Source organism: Nannobrachium achirus (assembly GCF_963921795.1).
Source record: "Nannobrachium achirus genome assembly, chromosome: 22".
NCBI classification, from domain to species: Eukaryota; Metazoa; Chordata; class Actinopteri; order Myctophiformes; family Myctophidae; genus Nannobrachium; species Nannobrachium achirus.
Genome location: NC_137829.1, coordinates 3,831,315 through 3,852,109, shown reverse-complemented (window position 1 = coordinate 3,852,109; position 20,795 = coordinate 3,831,315). Strand labels below are relative to the sequence as shown.

At 41.8% G+C, this 20,795-nt stretch overlaps 1 protein-coding gene across 1 annotated transcript in view; it reads right to left on the bottom strand.

The window, feature by feature from the left end:
• Nucleotides 1-10,735: 10,735 nt before the first annotated feature.
• The window catches only part of LOC308308383 (nck-associated protein 5-like), a 104,984-nt gene continuing 94,924 nt past the window's right edge, over nucleotides 10,736-20,795 (bottom strand). The window contains exons 11-13 of the mRNA XM_080753806.1: nucleotides 16,394-16,789; nucleotides 12,301-12,393; nucleotides 10,736-11,256 (exon numbers count right to left, since the gene is read on the bottom strand). Coding sequence (XP_080609932.1) covers nucleotides 11,255-11,256; nucleotides 12,301-12,393; nucleotides 16,394-16,789 — 491 coding nt within the window. The 3' untranslated portion in view covers nucleotides 10,736-11,254. The remainder of the gene's footprint in view (nucleotides 11,257-12,300; nucleotides 12,394-16,393; nucleotides 16,790-20,795) is intronic.

Sequence of the window (20,795 nt, the reverse complement as noted above, 5' to 3'; positions counted from 1 at the left end):
ACGGGCTGGTGTGGGACGGTATCACGGTGATCCTCGAGCTTACGTTATGTACTGTAGTGTACCGTCACCGTGTGACGTTAACTTAATGCTTTCATCTCAGTCAGCGTTTCCCAAACATAGGGTCGGAACCCATTTTGGGTCGCGCTGGTCCGTTTTAATACAAGACTGTATAGACTAGGTCACGAGTAAATATAGGCTAATAGCCCGTTTTTAAACCTTTCCTACCAAAATAAATAAATGAAAATATGAAATGAAAAAATGGTTTATGGATAAGTGAGTGTTAAATAGCTATAGGCCTATTCTGAAAAATTGCTATATCCTAGTAATAGCCTATAGTGTTTGTTCAGTAACAGGTGTGTGTGTGTGTCTGTCTGTCTGTCTGTCTGTCTGTCTGTCTGTCTCTCTCTCTCTCTCTCTCTTCTCTCTCTCTCTCTCTCTCTCTCTCTCTCTCTCTCTCTCTCTTGTTCTTTTAACATAACATTTTCACGTCGCATCGGGATACGGATACCATGAAGTTGATCCAATCAGGTGTGAGAATTTGCAAGAAAGCGAAATTGTAGATCCCTGTTACCAGACGCGCGTCAGTTCAAGCTTGGGTATGGCAAAGATGGGAGTCTTTATGGTACGCCCGTGCGCAAAGAAATCTGGTTTTGTCAGTTTTTCCCACGGGTTTCTACGGTTTCCTGGGCTGGTAGTGGATATGGCAGCCTAGTTGTAAAAGTGCAGCTAAACTTGGCATGTTAGTAGCAGACCCCTAGATAGAGAGAGTTACGTCACTTACGTCGACTCCCATAGTAAGCGTGGAAAGCCTATTTACTCTATGGTGGGAAGCTAACATAGCCTAGCTTACTGGAGCCTGTTCTCATTCCTAGGGAGCCTCTGCCCCGTCCGCCCCCATTCATTTTTCACTCGCTGATAAGTAGACTAAATCACGTCTTTTTCACTCTTTTAAAAATGTTATCTACCTTAGAGAGGCCTGTGAATGCGTTAAAATGGTGAAAAAGACGTGATTTGGTCTACTTCCAGCGAGTTTAAATGCCTCGGCTAGAATGGGGCCGGACGGGGCAGAGGCTCGCTAGGAATGAGAACGGCTCCATGCGAAGCCACTTCCGGTCTGCGGCGAGTTCAAAGCGTGACGCCACTCTCCTTAGATCGCTCTGGTTAGTAGTAAACGTGCCACAATTAACAATAATGCATTGCACCTGTGCAGCTGACTGCGGCACCTGGGAATATACCATTTTGTTGAGTGGGGACTGGGGAGAATACAATTGTGGAGAATATAATAATACCTACCTCGTTAAAGTGTCCATTTTGTTAAATTTTGCATTTGTAGTTATTTTACTGTAATGTAGCAACATAATAACCAGCACAGATAGACAAAGAGACATTCATGGATTTATATTTAAAAGTAAAATTTATTTTCCCCCCTGGACCCAGGGTACAGTATGGCAGCTGCGCTGCATACCCCTGCTATACTCCTATCCAAACACCAGATGTGTTCCTTTCGAGTATAAATTAGGCTTTAGCTTTCCAGACAAGCTTCCACCTGTACAAACCACATTCAACACTTCTAATTCTAGACCATTTCCATCATGGCACAAATGGCCGGGGCCCGGGGCCTATGTGTGAAGTTGCGTCATGATAGCCTGATAAATCAGTCCGCACATCACCACCCCCTGTTGGTGGGTGGTGTGTAGTGTGGACTGACACCGGAGATATTTTATTTTATTTCAAGCTCGCCCGAGGAGCGGGCGAATTGAATGGGCCAATCAGGGCTGTAGACTTGAGGCACGTGGTAGGCTGGTCCGGTCCCAGCCCCCCCCCCCCCCCCCCCCAGCCCCCTCCCTTCGGAGCTGTTCTGCCCACATGAGGACTCTGATTGGTGCTCTTCTGCCCACGTGAGCAGCTAGTGGACTCTGATTGGTCCGTGAAAACTGTCATGGCGGAGTCAGACTCGACTCGAATTCTTTTAATAAACTATACAATAGTGCCGTTTCATTACGTTTTAATACCATTTTGCACTAACGTTAAACATGCAGTCGTATAATATGTTATGAGAAATAACGTATTTTTGCAATGTCACGCCACGTCGCTGTCGGGGGCTCTAAGCGTGTGTATGTGTGTGTGTGTGTGTGTGTGTGTGTGTGTGTATGTGTGTGTGTGTGTGTGTGACGTCAATAGGCTTTAGCCCGCCCACGCTGAAGTAGAATCTCCGTCCGCAGGATCAGACTCTAATCCCAAAACAAAGTGTGTGATAGAGTCTGACGCTTGCAGTCAGGCTAGCGTCATGATTGAAGAAACCTATAGGCCAAAACGTGAAGCGAGTAATTATACCCACATTATTGCAGTTACAGTATATTACTTGGTAAATGGTAAATGGTGCATTTATATAGCGCTTTTATCCAAAGCGCTTTACAGAGATTGTGCATTACATTCACGCACACATTCATACACCGGTGGCTGAGGAAACCATGCAAGGCACCAACCAGCTCACCGGGAGCAATGTGGGGTTCAGAGTCTTGCCCAAGGACCCTTCGACATTAAAGGGACTACACCATGAATTTTCATTTTTCCAATTTTTATGTATTTTCTTGGTGTCCCACCAGCAACTTCTATCCTCACAAAGTCCTATTTCTGACCATTGTGTCTTTCACAGTTTATGGGCAGATCTATGTTAGCATGTCTCAGAACGGTCCTGATTGTGAAATGTCAGATTTGTGATGTCACAAGGCCTGAGAAGGAGGCAGGAGGAGCTGGGAGAGGGTTGGGGAGGGGTGGGCAGGCCTGAGAAGGAGGCAGGAGGAGCTGGGAGAGGGTTGGGGAGGGGTGGGCAGGCCTGCTGAGCAGGAGGTGGGGAGGAGTGTGGGGCCAAAACTGGCTCAATAGCGCAGTCCTCCCACTCAGGACAAGGTGGTACTGCAGCTGAAAATGCTCTGAAAGCCAGGCAGAAATGACAGGGGCTCTGTATTCAGGAGTGGTAATTTAGCCTCAAACCTTTTCAAAAACGTTTTTGGGACACAAACAGTGTTATATAAATTATTTTTAAATGCATGGTGTAGGACCTTTAACTCAGGGGGAGCCCAGATTCGAACTGGGAACCCTTCGTGCTCTAATAACGGTTTCTCTACCCCTGAGCTATGCCCCTACTTGAGAAGTGAGGAATGTCAGCACCTCTGAGATCAGCAGCACGATGCTTAGCCACTGAGGACAATGGCAACGGTGGTCTATCTCCAACACCAGAAATATCCAATGCAGGCAGCACTATATTATGTTGACTTCAGTCCTGGCCCAAATGACAGAGGTGGAGGAGAGAGTGCTGCTCCCTGAAGGGCAACCACCAGGCACAGCTGGATGCCGACTCCTCTGTCCCCTCTCGCAGCTGAACGAGCTAAGGGACCAGAGCTAAGGGACCAGCTAGTTGAGGTGCAGGATAGTAGATTGAGGCGAAGTATAAACTGCACATGTCGGGATACCCAAGGGAAAGGAGGGCAACAATATGATGATCGCCTTTCTGTATAAGATGTCATCTATCCTGGACACGAGAAGCCGTTGCTTTAAAATAAGATGGTCAGCTGTGTCAAAGGCTTTTGAAAGATAGTTATAGAGAGTGCAGTTTTTTTTCTTCTCAATTATCTCATTTACAACCGGTTAAGGTATTGTGTTGCTTCCTGAAGCCTGGTAAGGTGAAAGGATGTTACGTACTGTAGCACTCAGGAACCTCTTCAATTGACCAGTTAGCTATACATGTGCAATACACAGTATATAGTGTAGAAAAGGAAACCACCTTATAGTTTAACGAATGACAATTAAGGAGGTTTCATTTTAACATACAGTATAGACAAAGAAAGGCAGTTTTATGCAGAGCAGAGCTGCAATTTAATACATTCCTGTTTCAGTTTTCATACTGGCATTGCCATATTTTCTGTTGTCAACAAAATGCAGGAAATAACACACACACACACACACACACACACACACACACACACACACACACACACACACACACACACACACACACACACACACACACACACACACGAAGACTAGAACAGGGTTGTGAACCTCTGTGTTACATCCTCCAGGACAAACTCTGCACTCAGGTGATAAGAAGCGGTTAGTGACTCGATGTGTTTTGGAGGAGACATGTTGTCTACGCCCTCCCCAGACCATGCAAACAGTAGGTCAGCAGTGACAGGAACTACAGGGAACTGTCAAAGACTAAATTGAGAGAAAAACTAAAGAAAGGTGTACTAAGAGCGCAAATACACCAATCTCCATTCTTAAAGATATTTTTTAGGCTTTATTGATAGTGAACAGTAGACTTACAGGAAATGGGGAGAGAGATATGGGGAGTGACAAGCAGTAAAGTTCGTTGGGATCGTGAGTTGAAACCGTGACACATTGTCAGGATGCATTGGCAGCAAGAAATGGCCCCACAAAACGATGGTTTAGTGATGAGTCATCAATTGTCACAGTCTTTTGGGGTCCGTTTTTAGCCCAAGGAATGTTTTTCATGCAAAACAAATGCTTACAATGGATTCAGAATAGTTAAAAACCCCTAGTTTGACCCCTCACATCCCACTTAAAGCAGATTTTTTGGGAGTCATTTTTTCCTTTATAGTGTAGTGTATAGTAAGTGAATGAGACTGAAAATTACCCTAGCTGTCAAACATTTTCCCCGTCATTTTAAAAAATACACCCAGGTCAAATTTGTTTAATAACCCTCCTAGATGACAAATCCATTGAGAAACGGACCTTCGCTCTCCTGGTCACGGAAGTATTGGATTTGCCCCAACTAAATGTCTTGTCTTAATTATGTTTGTACAGGGGCGGACTACACAGACTTATGAAATAAAGTTATATGTTCACAGCAAGTGCAATTTTGGACTCTATGGCAGGGTATGCAGACAAACAAATTATACCAAATTCATTTTTGCTGTAGAATATTGGTAAAGACAAATGGACTGACAAATAAATAGATAAATAAACGAATAAAATATGAATTAGTTATATCATGATTCATGAGACATTCCCTTTACAAACTCATTTACAGAGAGGAAAGTCATGCTATGATAACGTTCATACTCTATGACAACACTACACCCAAAACCTAATCATCTCTTTGGAGCAACCTGCTGATCTTGCACCAAATTTCATGAAAATCCTCCGAACTCTTCTTAGTCTTGAGTTATTTCTCTGTCAGATAGACGGAGACAGACAAATGGACATAACCGACTACAATACAATAATAGCAAAAGAAAAAGAAAGCTAGAAAGACCTCTGTTGATCCCATGAGGGAAATTCAGTTGTCATAGCAAGTTGAATATCGTATACTCTCACAAATTCAAAATACTTTTCAGAGCGTGCAGCTGGGCAGTAGGGGCTATTTTTTAATATAGGGTTGAGACTGTACTGCATGACTTGACTTCCTTTCTTGAAAAACAATGGTTTCCATATAATTTCCAGTGAGCTCTGACACCATATCAACCCGCTTGTTCCTGGCACCGAAACTAATTTGTACTGTATATGCCTGGCTAAACCTGACAGCCAACTCAGGAACAGGGTTTTACAGAATAGTGCAGAATAAAACTGTTGAGGGTGATCTCTCTGACTCACTAATAGGAGGAGGAACTCATGCTTTGTCATTGCTGACTAGCCTGAAACCATGTTTTTTTTTATAACCATGTCTTGTCAGGAATGAGCTCAGAAGAGGACCCAAAAACAGAGGCAGAACCAATGAACTTACATGTATATAATTAGAATAACTAAAGGTTCTTATGAAGACTTTCAGGTAGCACAGGTGACTGGGACAACAACAATTACTGGGTGGTGGTAGCCTATTATGCATCAGTAACAAACCTAGACCACCTCAGTAATGGATTATTTTATAATGATGCACACTGGCAAGAGTCTGAGGTGTCTCAAAGCCTGGTGCCTCAAGGCTCAGAATGAGTTTCAGGGCTGCTGGAATTTGCTTTTGGTACAAAATGATCACATTGAAGGTCTGCTACAGTGCTACTTAAATGACATGGGCACATATTGTAATGATAAACACCAAACACTAAACAACAAAATGTTGTCTCTTGGTTGAAAGGAGCGATTTATCTTTAATTTGTGCATATAGTGTCCAGGAACATAGTGTCTTATGAAACGAATGTTCAGCATGTCTGCAACACTCACACTTAGGAGCCTAATCGAATTACAGGCCCAGGTTCACTCACAATCATCCCAAATGGCACAGGACAGGAGTGCCATCAAGTTATGCATAATCACTGATGGCTAATTACACAGAACCGGCCACAATTTGTTGAGTGCACAGATTTGAAGAAATTAAGCAATTCAAACTTTCAAATGTTATAAGATGTACACGCAGAGAATCAGAGAATGAGACACTGTGATCAAAGCCTGAAACACTTGATTTATAATACTAAGAAAAGGCCTTATGTCACTGTAATAGGCTCATGAAGCGTATCGTTGCTGACTCTGGGCCTATTCATCAAAAGGAAGCCATTATGTCAAACAGAATAAGAATAACATGGGACTTAAATAAATGTGTGATGTGTTCTCTGTAAAGATAAAGCACTTTGTTACCTCCAACAGCTACATGAAATAAAGCTCCTCTGTTTCCTTTCAATTTGACTTAATAAGCACGGCCTTTTACAAATCTGGCATGATGCGAACAGATGGAGAGAGACATTCCTGTGATGAAAATGTCACAGGCCTGACATTTCCATTGTGTCCACGGAAAGTCATGTGTACAATCCAAGCCTCCTTGTTTGTGATCCAAGGGAAAAGGTCTAAATCAGGGGTCTTCAATGTTTTCAGGCCAAGGACCCCTTAGTTGAGAGAGAGAGAGGAAGAAGGGACCCCCACAACCCATAGATACCATATAGTTTAGTTTCACCGTTTGACAGCACAATCATCAGTGTATTTTGGGTTTATCTAAATTTGTGTTTCCAGATATTTAACCACTTATCGTCAATACTTAATAAACTTGACCCATCACTCTATACTTAGTCTGCTCCTTTTCCCCTCGTCACAAAACCTCTTTGACGAAAATAGCCCATCTACAAGCTCACAACGTGTGTTGTGAGATAGGGTTCAAGTGGTTGATATAGAAAAGAAGAAAGAAAGCTTCTATCACACAAAGATTTGGAGGACCCCCTGTAGTAACTCTGAGGACCCCCTAGGGGTCCCGGACCCCCTGTTGAAGACCCCTGGTCTAAATGTATAAAATTGGAAATCTAACGCTGGATGTAAGCAGCAAGACAAAATCAACAGGCTCCTGCAGTATTCTAAACATTGGACATTAACATATTTCATGATGACTTTCAAACTTTGTGCAGTAGAAAAGTGTAACTTGAGCTGTACATTTTTTTGGGGTGGTGGATGACCTTAGGATGGTAAGCAGGATTGAGGTGTACAGCTATATACTGTAGCTGTAGAATGACAAGCCAGGCAGAGATGGTTTCAGAGTGTCACTCATGACAGACGCTACAGCATAACCTCAGACTGGCAGATACACAAACAGACCATGTCAGTTTCCTCCAGCTGTTATACGTATAACCCCAGACTACAGACAACATCTATTCTAACACTCATTTATGACATTTACCCATTAGAGGGGACGCAAAGGCAGAGAATGACCTCTCCAAAGTCAGTGGACACAGAATGACCTCTCCAGAGTCAGTGGACACAGCATGAGCGTCTCTACAGAGGCAATTCAGCGGATATATAATTACCATACATTAATTCACATATGTATACAGTAGTACACACACACACACACACACACACACACACACACACACACACACACACACACCATTCCATAACCTGGGTCATTCTGAGTTTAACGTCTACGTCATGGGTCAGTCTGTGTAATCTCATACTGTTTTGATTGACCTAACGGGTCCAGTGTATGACCGGGGTGAGACGCTGTATCCATACCAATGCCTCCTTGTGCTGAATCACACTTTAGTTAGAATTCACACCACACTCTCTATGTATAGCCGGGAGATGGAGAAGAAGCCAAACATATGAATTATTGAAAAGTCTGACCTATATGTATTTGGTTGTACTGCGTTGTAAGGTCCTTGGTATAGTATAATGATGCAGTGCGTTATTCCCTTATTTATTCAGGCAAAGTTTTCAGTTGCTTCATATTCGTTTACCATTACAAACATTCAGCATGCAATTTATGCTAAATAATTTTCTACAAAAGGATGTGACCAGACACTATTGTTACTGTTGCATAAGTATTTAAATAGTTTATTATTTTCTTCCCTCTTTTACATAAAACAAAGAATATCAGAAATGTACAACTTTTAACTCATACTGCTAAGGAGATTGTCACACGGGAATGCCAAATGCGATAGGGCCTGGAAAACCGGAAAATGTTTATAAAGGTTAATTAAATGTGAATAACATTATATGCAGGGACAGCAAATAATTACATAAATATCTGTGTAGAGAGTACAAATACCAGACAATAGTACATAAGAGTAAATGCTAGAAAAATACAATGCTCTTTTGTCCACAGATTGACACATGTCAAAACATAGAACCCATGCACACAAAACCATCAACTGGTATCAATGTGGTGAACTGATCCCTGATCCATCACATCTTGCATTGTTTTATGCTACATTTGTCATAATTAGATGTGCCTATTGTTTTAAACACCAGTGCATGCTTACAAACATAAGCTTTTTTTCTACAAGTAAACTAGCTAGTGATCAAAGTAGATAGGATGAGACAGTGGTTCTCAATCATTTTCATATCAAGGACCCCCCCCCACATCTGCAGCCAATTTATTTGGCCACAAATCTCCATTTGAAAAGAGCTTGTGCCAGGGACCCCCATAAGAGTAGATTTGTGTTGTTACACAATTAATTTTTATTCATTTATGAATCAAATAAATTCTGGATTTTTTTCCCCTCAAAAATCTACAAGCCGATCAACAAGCTTTTCTAATTTCTCTCGCTCTATATATATCCACAAGTTTCCAGCTTCCCATCGTGCATTGCGCAGAAGGTGAGCGGCAGTTCCGGCAGCTGCGTCACAGCCGAGGCGAGTGTGACGTAATCGTAATCCCGACCGTCATTGACGGTCCCAGAATACCCGGATGCGTCTCACACATACTGTAATTCTACAGTAAATTCCAGCGGAAACAGGTGGATATAATACAGTATATCTTTTAATAAGAGATCTGCTATTTCTGAATATCCTCGGTATAAAGTTGAATTGTTTCTCATTTTGCTGGGGACACAGTTGGAACCCTCTTCAAGGACCCTAGTTGGACCCCACTTTGAGAACCACTGGATGGAAAAAAAAAAAACCCTACCTGGAACAATTTGTCTGTTTTGCATGTAACTTGTAACTGCATTTACATTGAGCGATATGTGCTTGACAAAAAGAATGTTTGATTTTGATGTACAGTAAATATACTGTATATAAATAGATAAATAAAAACATTACAGTGCTTCTTAGTAGCTACATCAGGTTAACGCTATTCTTGTATTTTTTTTGTATTTCAAAGAGAATATGGCTCTAGGTCAAATCCGATATGTAGACTGAGTGCCGTTTGTTCACTTGTATACCGTGATTAGCAAAAGAGTAGTGCTTGGCGATATATTCTCACAATGCTGAGAGCATTGTCTTCAAAACATCTACAACTGGAAAAGACAGGAGACTGACAAAGTTAGGAGCAGGAAAGAAACACATCTCACAGCAACTAAAACTGTCAAACATGTCAGGATGCATTCATAACACTGAAGAACGTCAACTATAAAGAACACAGCATAAGTAATATATAGAGAAACTGAGTCATGTCGGTATATTTTACAGCTGTTTGTGCGGATGGAGAGTGAACAAGACCAGTGTAGATGGAGTAGCATGGTGAAGCTAAACCCACCACAGCATCTATCAAGAGCGCCAGTGACCACAAAAAAAAATAAAAAAATCATTTTCCCTGAGCTAGCATTGCGACATCTACAATGTGCCTACACTGCAAAATCCTGAGTGCTACTTAACACTGAGCTCAGGAGTTTTACAGTGTAGATGTCATTATAACTAAGGTTACGTGCAACATCCTCGCTGGTCTTTCTTGACGTCATAACTGTGGAATATGCTACAACTAAGTACAATGGTTCATTTAGCAAAAAAAAAACATATAGGCCTATGGCACATACTTTATGTCAAATCATTATTGTCATGAAGATAGAACTCACAATGTATTATTGAAGACCTTTAGATAACATAATACTCCTGCTGATGACATGTTAGATCAGTGGCTCTCAACTGGTTTCACTCGGGACACAAATTTGACCATTTCTAAAATGTGCAAACGTTAAGAAGTGCATTTGGTTATTGTATTATGAACTCGTTTATATGAGGAAATACAATGTTCTAAGCTGTGCAGTGACCCCACGAGGAGGATGTCCAGTGAGGCCCAATCTAGGAACCCAGAGTCAAAGAAAAGGGAAAAACAGCGCCCACTCTGTTTTGTTCTAGAGAGATTAAGTGAGGCCATGACCCACCAGTTGAGAACCACTGGGTTACATAATATTGTAATCAGAGATATTTATTTTAATGTTTTTTTTTCTTCTTTTTTTCAAATACTGAGCAGTGCAAAAACAGGTCACAATTATACCCAGATGAATAAATGGGTTTTTGAAATGAAAGCATTCATAGAGAGGTGTCATTATCATTATCATTTCTCCAGTTTGACAGAGGCTGTTTGCATGCAAATCATTACTAACACTATGACAACAGAATAACAGAAAGCTACCAAGTTAATGCACAGAAGACAGTGCCCATGAATAGCAATCAGTGTCATGTGCCAGTGTCATTGTGATTCACTGCCTCGGTAATGTAAGATTTCTTCGGAAATATTGGTGGTGAGGAGTGAGATTTTACATATTCTTCATAAGAAATCTACCGTTACAATCACGTGTTTATATGTGCTTGAAGTTTGATACGTGAAACTGGTTAGATAGGAGCTTGAAGAAATGCCAATAACATTTTCAAAAGGTAATATTTTTGTTTTGTAAAACATCTCAAAACTACTTCCTTCAATAAACTCAGACGGAACCTTGTACATTGTAAAATCCTCAGGTTTAATTTATCCGTGTGTAACTCTCAGAGTTAAATGAACTCTCAGAAGAGTTTCATTGTAATGGTGTCAGAATGCTGTTGATTCCTTGGTGATTGATCTCTCCTTCCGTCTGGCCATCAATCGCCTCATAATGGATTCTGGAACAGATAAGAGGGGAACATAATGTCATTCCTTTCCAAACTCTTAAGCCATTAGATGAAGTTAGTACCCACTGTTATGGACAAGCATGTGTGTGTGTGTGTGTGTGTGTGTGTGTGTGTGTGTGTGTGTGTGTGTGTGTGTGTGTGTGTGTGTGTGTGTGTGTGTGTGTGTGTGTGTGTGAAATGTCATTAGTTTCTGGGCAAAAAATATGTTTTCAAACTTCAGTCTAACTTGGACTCAAGTATAGGTTGACAAAATGACCCAGCCATTCATTGATAATGACTACCGGTAGCTTCTCACCAGAAATAAATAAATGATGAATCAATTACTGGAAGTGGAGCTACAGTATGAAATGAAAAGCCCTTTTCAAGGACTTGTATGTGATAGATATTATGTTAAGCACACCAAATGGGTAAAGGGGAATTTGCCCTTCTTTTTAAACTGGCCCAAGATCATAAACAGAGGGTGGGTGTGAAAATTATTGGCAATGGTCCATTTGTTCGCTTCCAACTTCACTTTCACTTTCGAGAGGGCAATTCCAACTACCTTGCAGGTATCGGCTTTACGGCCTCTGTTATTGTCTGAAAACATTATTACAGTTGTCTCCGGGGATATTTATCGCGCTGATGTCCCATGGGATAACATTTGTGTGAAAGGGGCCAGGGGTTCTGAGTTATAGAGTTTGTTGTTTAGCACCATTTTCGAGTTTCCACAATGTAAATCAAAACAGATACGCAGCAAATAATGACATACATGCTGTTGTGCAATTATGTTTAAGTTGTCATGAAAATATGTTTAGTTTTACTATGGTAATCAGTATCACCGACATTGACATATAGAAATAAGCTTTACAACTACGCCACACAACATGATACAGTGAACTCAGTGAAATAAGAGAACAGAGCAATAGAGAACGTAAGGACTAATTTATGCATGATGGCGTCGTACGCCATTGTGCGGTGAAGTATGAATTTGTGTTGTGTTGGGACTGTACCACAGTGCAGTTCACATTCTACACGTTTCAAAGCTGTGATTCTTACAGCTGGCGAGCTGAAGTCTGGTCTGTTCTTTCTGGCTCTGAGCGCTTCTGCCCTTTGTTTTCTTATATGTCAGCTTCTTTGGTTCCATCCCACCTATAACAGGAAATAAATGACACACATCACAATATAATTTACAGTTTTGGTATTTATCAGACAGACACACAAACTATCCAGAGCGACTAACAAGATCAGAGTAAACTGCATGAACCCAGCTAGTCAACAAACGACAGGTAAAAACATCAAACCTAGTATCTGTCAAAAGAACTTGCCATTTAGAGCATTCTCAACATTTGTGCTTGTGGTCAAACAAAAACAAAGATCTAAATAACATACTGTATTGCAGGGGTTCCCATGAATATTTTTCTAATCTGAGGCACCCCTACATTATAATTTTCACTCCCAGCAACTTATATTTATAGCATAGCATCGTTGTCGGGTGGAAACCTTGTATGTCCAAAACCATTCGTTTTGTATTTATCATCTATAAAATGTAGCTACTATGCGAGGCGTTGTGTGCTTGCAGATCGGCTGTTTTCACTAGTTTTGTGCGACAGTCTTGTATGATGAAGCAGGGCTTTGCTTTACCAAAAGACGTACACATTTGAAACTTGGAGATACGAGGTTTCTGCCCGACAGTGACGATATTTTAGTGATTATGTTGCGAGGTAAACGGTGAGATAAAAGCCATTTTGGTTAGAACTGACTTTGTACTTCAAGTTTAAAATGATACTAAATATTTTGTGTCCAAATAAATTCCAAATATTATCAAATTATCTCGCGGCACCCCTGGGCGGCTGTCGCGGCACCCCAGGGTGCCCCGTCACCCACTTTGAAAACCCCTGCTGTATTGTATGTGAACAAGTAACCAACATACATCATAGTATAACTAGCATCTATCAAAAGGTGATAAGAAGGCATACAAGGAAGGATCAGTGAAATAATGTACAGCTCAGTCATCCTTCTTATGAACATAATTCTCCTCTCTCTCTTCATCCTCCTCGTCTTCTGTGGTGGACAAAGAGCTCAGCTCAATCGCAGTACTTGAGTCAAAGTATAAAGATGTGCCATTTCAAGTCTTCAGACTTTACTGCTCTTTTCCTGAAAATGTCGTCCTGCAAATGCATTTATTCCACAGGAATTTCTCCCTGTTTTGCCTTTCTAATATTTATTTCAGAAACACGCAAATGGCAAGAAACCAACCCACTGGAAATCGACTGTCTTGCCAATGGCAGAACGTGTGAGGGTTCGAAATGGCACATCGGTAGATAAATACTCCTGGTCAAATATTACTCAACCGCAAGTACTTAAGTAATCAAAAGTACACATTTTCTTTTTTAATATGAATGCATTGCTGTTTAAAAAAATACATAAAAAACACGATTTTCCAGATTTGTCAAGATTTTCCAGAAAATATCAATAATAGTCTACAAGGTCACGTTGCAACGTATTACAATATTTGTCTTTGAAATGTGTACTCAACTAAAAGATAATCAAAAATGTTTTACTTAAGTACAGTACTCTAGTACAGTGGTTCTCAACCTGTGGGTCGGGACCCCCAGAGGGGTCCCCAAATTATTTTTTGGGGTCTATAGAGGGTATCTGCACATTTCTAAAGTGACAATTTAAGGACTTTAAAGACCTTTTTAGTACCTCTGGTCAAACATTGGTCAAATTGTCAAATATTAGGGAGAAATTGTGAAAATAGCCGATCTACATGCTCACAACGCCTCGCGTTGCGAGGCGTTGTGAGCATGTAGATCGGCTATTTTCACAATGGAATAGATGGTGTCAAACTAAACGTAATGCCAACTCCTACAATTCCAAGTGCTCATCACGGTGGGGGGTCCCCAGTTCAAATATGATTATTTTGGGGGTCACAGCCAGAAAAGGTTGAGAACCACTGCTCTAGTAAGTAAATGTACTATGTTACTGTCAGGTCCACCACTGCTCATCTTCCTCTCTGTCTTCACCTACCTCATCCTCCTCTCTTCTAATCTTCCTATATTCCTCTCTCCTCTGCCGTCAAGATGAGGAAACAGACAGCAGAATAAAGAAGCAACACTGAGCTCTTCAGCATTCAAATCAACTGTTGACTTGACAGTGACAATGGGGAAATGGACAATATGTAACAGTGACAGCTGGATTGTTTTCACATAATCCTTTCATACTCTCCCAACTCGTCACATAACGGACTCTTGGTCAAGACCCCTTTTTGTGTCACTTTTTATCACACTGTGTACGTCTTTATCACACTAGGTATTTGTCAGCGTGTAATGTATATAGCTTGAGGAACTGAATATTACATGGTGCCACTTCTCCACAGAACTGGACGCGGCTGCTATGTTCTTTTCTGTTTTGAACAGTGTCTACATTCTCCATTACCATAGACCAGGGGTGGGCAACTTTGATGATGGCGAGGGCCACTATATTTCCACCTTCACTCCAGAGGGCCACAATGCATATTGCTACGTCCTACTTTGTCATTCTAGTATCTCATATAAAAGAAGCAAAAATACCAGATCTACAGGCTTGTAGATCAGCTATTTTTGCATATTTTGAATTGGAATCCTGAATGTTTTATTTTTATTTTTTGTATTGGAATCCTGAAATGTAACATTTTGATTTAATTTCAAACACATTTAGTTATATGTTAACTTTATGAACCTAAATACAAAAACATTTGACATGAAAACAATACATTTTAATACTACTATGCTAGTCATTAAGCTACTAATATAGACTGACGGAATTGAAGCAGGTCATGTTTGGAATTGTAACAGCTGAAATCAATTATAATATCAGTATTCCGGTATTAACCTGCGGGCCGCATTAAGTGAAGGTGAGGGCCGCATGTGGCTCCCGGGCCGCCAGTTGCCCATGTATGCCATAGACTGTGCTGTCACATGACTGAATGACACACGACAGAATGTGGACCAAGGCAATATTGCCACTAAAAACAACAACAAGTTCAAAACGTTGCAGAGAAAGGAGGCGTGCTGCCAGAAGCGGGCTTGAGCCCCGTGAAGCACGCCCAAACGAGGCATAACCGAGCGAGTGCCCCCACCAAGCTATGTGAAGCTCACTTCTGATGTCTCAGCGCTATTCGGGTTGCCTAACAATAGGCTCTATGCAGTCATAATGGCAAGAAATAGGGCTGCTTCCATTCGTAAGACCTATATGAAGGCAGTAAGGAAGCAGTCCAATATCTTGCCAAATATGGCCGTGGTGGGAATCGCTTGAGAGTTGAGACTTTATTATAAAAAGGCTTTAAAGGAGTAGATCACCCCCAAAATGACTTTTCCCCCCCTATTGATTACTCATGCCATGGCGACTTGAGTATTTGTCGCATTCCTAAGACAATATTGAAATTTACCACCATTGTTTCCGGATGTCAATGGGGGTAAATTTACTATAATAACATTTTTGTCTTAGGAATGCGACAAATACAAAAAAATATAACTGAACTCAAGTCTCCATGGCGTCAGTGATCAATATAAAAAAAAAGTCATTTTGGGGTGAACTACTCCTTTAACTTCAAATGCCTTTTCCCATAACCACATAGTGTCCATATTCTTGGGTGAACATTTGGCAAAAATAGCAGATCTACAATCTCAATTTTCAGCAAAGAGGTGTAGAGGGGGAAAAGGCCAAGTAGAACCCACTGGGGGACCTGGGGGATCAACTAAGAATAGGGTTTAAGTCAGTCACAGGCTAAAAGGTATGGCTTTTAGCCTGTGACCCAAACGAGAAATTAGACAGAAATTCCATAATTCGAATATAATATTATATTTCATTTATGTAATTTCTTAGATACTGTATTTGTTTGCTTGAAAATATATAAAATAGTTAGCACCTTCTATCCTCACAAAGTCCCATTTCTGACCGTTGTGTCTTTCTCTGGTTTTGAGAAGGCGAAGGTTAAAAGTATCCCACGGGTTCTCAAAACAGGCTATCCAGATTCGCTGCCGATTGTGACATCATCTGCCGATTGTGACGTCATCGTTTTGGGACGTTTTTGGGACATAAACAATATGACATAAATACTTTTTAAATGCATGGTGTATCACCTTTAAGTGGTTAAAAGGCTTGTTACCTGGGGTCAGTCTGGGCAGTCTGCTCTGTGTGTCAGACACACTGGCAGAGGTCCCAGGGGTCACAGAGGGGTGGGGCTGGGGCTGGAGGTAGGTCACGGTGGGGGAAGGCACGGACTGGACAGGGGCCATGGAGGAGTCGGACAGGGAGTTGGGCACGCCCGCGGGGCCGTGGCTCTTTGGGACGGAAGGGACTTTCCAGCGGGGCAGCGGCGAGGCCGTACACACCTCGTCACCGGGAGCGCCGGTGGTGGGAGGACAGAGGGACCGGTCTGGGGTGGAGACAGATTTGGGGAGAAGGTGCAGGATGGAGGAGAAGAAGGAGGAGGAGGTGGTGGACTCAGGGAGCGGGATGGTCCCGATCCCGCTGTCCAGCGTTCGCATCTTGCTGCCAGGGCCTACGGCACAGGGACAAGACAAGCAGGATAGGAGGCTCAGGGGAGACAGCATGGGTTCATGGTTCTCTTCGTTGTTACTGTATCTCTGGTGTAAAGGTACTGTTTAGCTGCTCAGACACTGCAGCAGCAGAGTAACATGATAATAAAATAATAATGATAAGAAAAATGGAAGAAAATAAAACATCTATACATCATAGATGTTTATACGCACGCACGCACGCACGCACGCACGCACGCACGCACGCACGCACGCACGCACGCACGCACGCACGCACGCACGCACGCACGCACGCACGCACGCACGCACGCACGCACGCACGCACGCACACACACACACACACACACACACACACACACACACACACACACACACACACACACACACACACACACACACACACACACACACACACACACACACACACACGCCTGGGGTGAGGTCTCAGGGCTTGTGAGCAGGGTGTCAATGAGTTATAAAGGTGTCTCATCTTCGCTGTTGGGTGGAAACCTTGTATGTAAGTCCAAAACTCATTACCTTTCAGGAAATGGAAAAGGTTACCTGTGTTCCAATGAATCCAATGCAGTTATTATTTAGTCAAAAGCTCTTGTTAATTGCATTGCTTAAATTATTTATAAAACCCACAGGCAAACTTAACAACTTTCAACCTAATGTCGCTATTTTGAGCATGTCATTATAGATTTATTTATTTATTTATTTTTGCTGTGCATTTGCTCCACGGTTTGGTTTGCGATACAGGTTGGTTGTGATTGTCCCACCGTCATGTTCATTTCCCCGGCCCGCCACGTTATTATTACTGCCAGCTGTATGAGGGAGTACAGAGCAGCTGCCTGGGCTGTCCTGTGAGAATTCACAGCATTGGTGCAACGGTGAAACAGATGGTGCAATAGTTTTTCTGCTCTCCCAGGTCCCAGCCCAGGTCCGCTCTTAGGAGCCAGGCCTCCTCCGAATGTTTCCTCACCAACAATATAATTACATGTGACGGCAACGCAGGGTAATGATCAGTAGTGCACAGTAACAAAGTTGTAATTGACTTGAGTATTGTAACTTAAGCTCATGACTGATTATCTTAATGTCGTGCAACATTGTTTTCTCACTCAACAGTAAACAAACCAACATATTGTACAGTAGACTTAGAAGTGTGATACAGGGTATCTGCACATTTCTAAAGTTAAACATGTATGACTTTTAAGATGTTTTTAATACCAAATTGGCTAAATTGTCAAATATTACATAAGAATGAGGCAAACATTGAGAAAATAACCGATCTACAAGCTCACAACAGCTCACGGTGTGAATGAGCTTGTAGTTCGTCTATTTTCACAGTATTTATCAGTGGAACCGAGTCAAACAAGGCCTAAATGTAATGCCTACAATTCCAAGTGCTTGTCAGGGTGGGGGGTCTAGAGTAAGTTAATACAATATAACTTATACAATTGGGGTGGTTGTATTTCGTCTCCCTCCTCTTCTATTGAGACATTAGATCGTGTCAAAGGTCATGCCTCACCTAGACACAGGATCTGACACAAATTTTGTCCTGATGGTCAAGATTGAATTTATCCCCTGAGCAAGCAGGCAGGCTCTATTAGCTCAATGGTAAAAGTTTAGCACTTGCTGAGGTGCCCGCTGGCCTAGCGTTCCAGGCACATACCACATAGGCTTGTGGGTTCGAAGCCCGTTCCTGGCGACCTTTGCTGTGTGTCGCTCCCCATTTCCTGTCAGTCTACTGTCCTATCAATACAGGCATAAAAGACCCCCAAAAAATCTGCACTTGCACTGGGAAAAAGGTTCAAATCCAGGGTAGAAGAGGAAAGTTACATATTGTAGCTTGGACCACTTAAAGCAACACATTTCTTTAAATAGTCGATATTCCTGGGTAATTACCCATTAATGCCACTGCAGGGAAGGTGTCTTAAAAGGTGGAAGTAGACATTGTAAACCTTGCACACTTGGGTCAGTCTGATTCAGTGCACCACAGGGACGTGCTGGCCATTGGGAAAAGCGGGACAACTCCCGAACGGCCGGTTCATTCCCGTCTGGTCCAGGCCGGCCATTAATTCAAATAAAATGTCGGCCTTCGTTCCATTTTGGGGGCTGGGCGGCCAACAAAGTAAATCGTCACTGTCGGGCAGAAAACCTTGTATCTCCAAGTTTCAAATTAGCAAAGCCCTGCTTCATCATACAAGGCTGTCGCACAAAAGTAGTGAAAACAGCAGATCTACAAGCACACAACGCCTCGCGGTGCGAGGCGTTGTGTGCTTGTAGATCGGTTTAAATCATTTTTAAAATGGTTTTGGATGTACAAGGTTTCCACCCGACAACGACAAAATATAACTCATGTAATTGGCCCACTGGCTTGTCACTTGTCATGATCTGAAATGGCAAATCTTTGAGTAGCAGCAGCGCTATAGAGAGAGATCTCTCTAGTCAAACTCTCTATAGCGCGCAATGAGGGCCTCTCCAACTCTTTTTCCCGGGCTGAATCAGGGGCCCAGCAAGTCCCTGGTGCACCATGTTGGTTTGTGTACGGGTATAGTGGCATGCCGCATGCACGGGTGAAACTGTGTGTATATCAAATGCATAATGTAATAGTATTTGACATTTCCAAGCCGAGGTAACATTGTTATTTCAGCTGCAATTCATCACAGCTGACAAACATAGTTGGAAAAGGGGTATTTCGATATTAGGTGTATAATTTCCTTGTTCATTCATACAAGCACAACAGATCTCAAGATCTGGGGTCATTTTCATGTCACCTTACATACACCCTTGACAGTTTTTGACCACATTAGATTAGACTCATTGAAAACACGTCTCCGACAGATATAGTCCTAATGAATGAGCAGACCTTCATTTTTCAATTAGTAATTTTATGCATGAATTTCATGGATTTCATGCATGGACTTGATGCAACATTATGTTACAGATTTCTTTTTACTATACTGTAAGTAACTAATTGAAAAACGAAGGTCTCCTCATGCAATAAAAGGATAATATCCTTCACCAAAACCTTACAGTATCTTACAGTACATGGTTAACATGGAGTTTGAAGTTGAATGGGTTTATATACGCAGGAGTGGGGCAAGTCTGAATAGCTATTTGTTTATAAAGGTGTACTGTATATTTTTACAGCATATACAAGAAAGTATTTTGTGGCATTCAATCCAGGACGTGTTTTGAAGGGGAGTGTCTTGATCATTGATCGAATATTTATCCAAAATGTATCAAGCTGAAAGCTGCTCTAACTGAGAAACAACAGTAATGCCAAAATATAAATTAAACATAAACCACTACCAGTGACCAAAGTTTTCAAAGTAACTAAATAGGAAGTTAATTCAATGCATAATCATGTGCTTAGCCGGTGCAATTACTATGAAAGGACAATGAGGTCTTTGAATCAGGTCAAATGAATGTATTTTTTATTTTTTCAGGCTATACTATACTTTGCCCTTCAATGAAAAGTGGATTAATAATGCATTTTGTATATCTTGTTATCTCTGCAAGGCCGGAAGGATATGATCTTTTCTTGCCCCAGTGTCTGTGTGTCTGTGCGTGTGTGCGTGTGTGTGTGTGTGTGTGTGTGTGTGTGTGTGTGTGTGTGTGTGTGTGTGTGTGTGTGTGTCTGTGCGTGTGTGTGTGTGTGTGTGCGTGCGTGCGCGTGTGCACGCTCGCGTGGAAACCACTGGACAGATCAGCATCAAACTTTCTGTACAACAGACAGCAGATCTTTCAAATTGGCCTCATGGTGGCACTACACCATATTTTTTGGCCATTGACCTTATGTCATACAATAAAAATGTCCTTGGATCATGACGCAAATGCCCATTTCCACCTAACAAGCTTTCCCACTATTTATTATGTTCTGCTAAAAAAAAAAACACACCCTTTTTGCTAGTACTAGGCTACTCTGGATTTTTTCCAATCACACAAATTCTAAAAATGTAGTTTTCACCAAATTAGGTACAAATGATCTCAGGAGTCATGTGG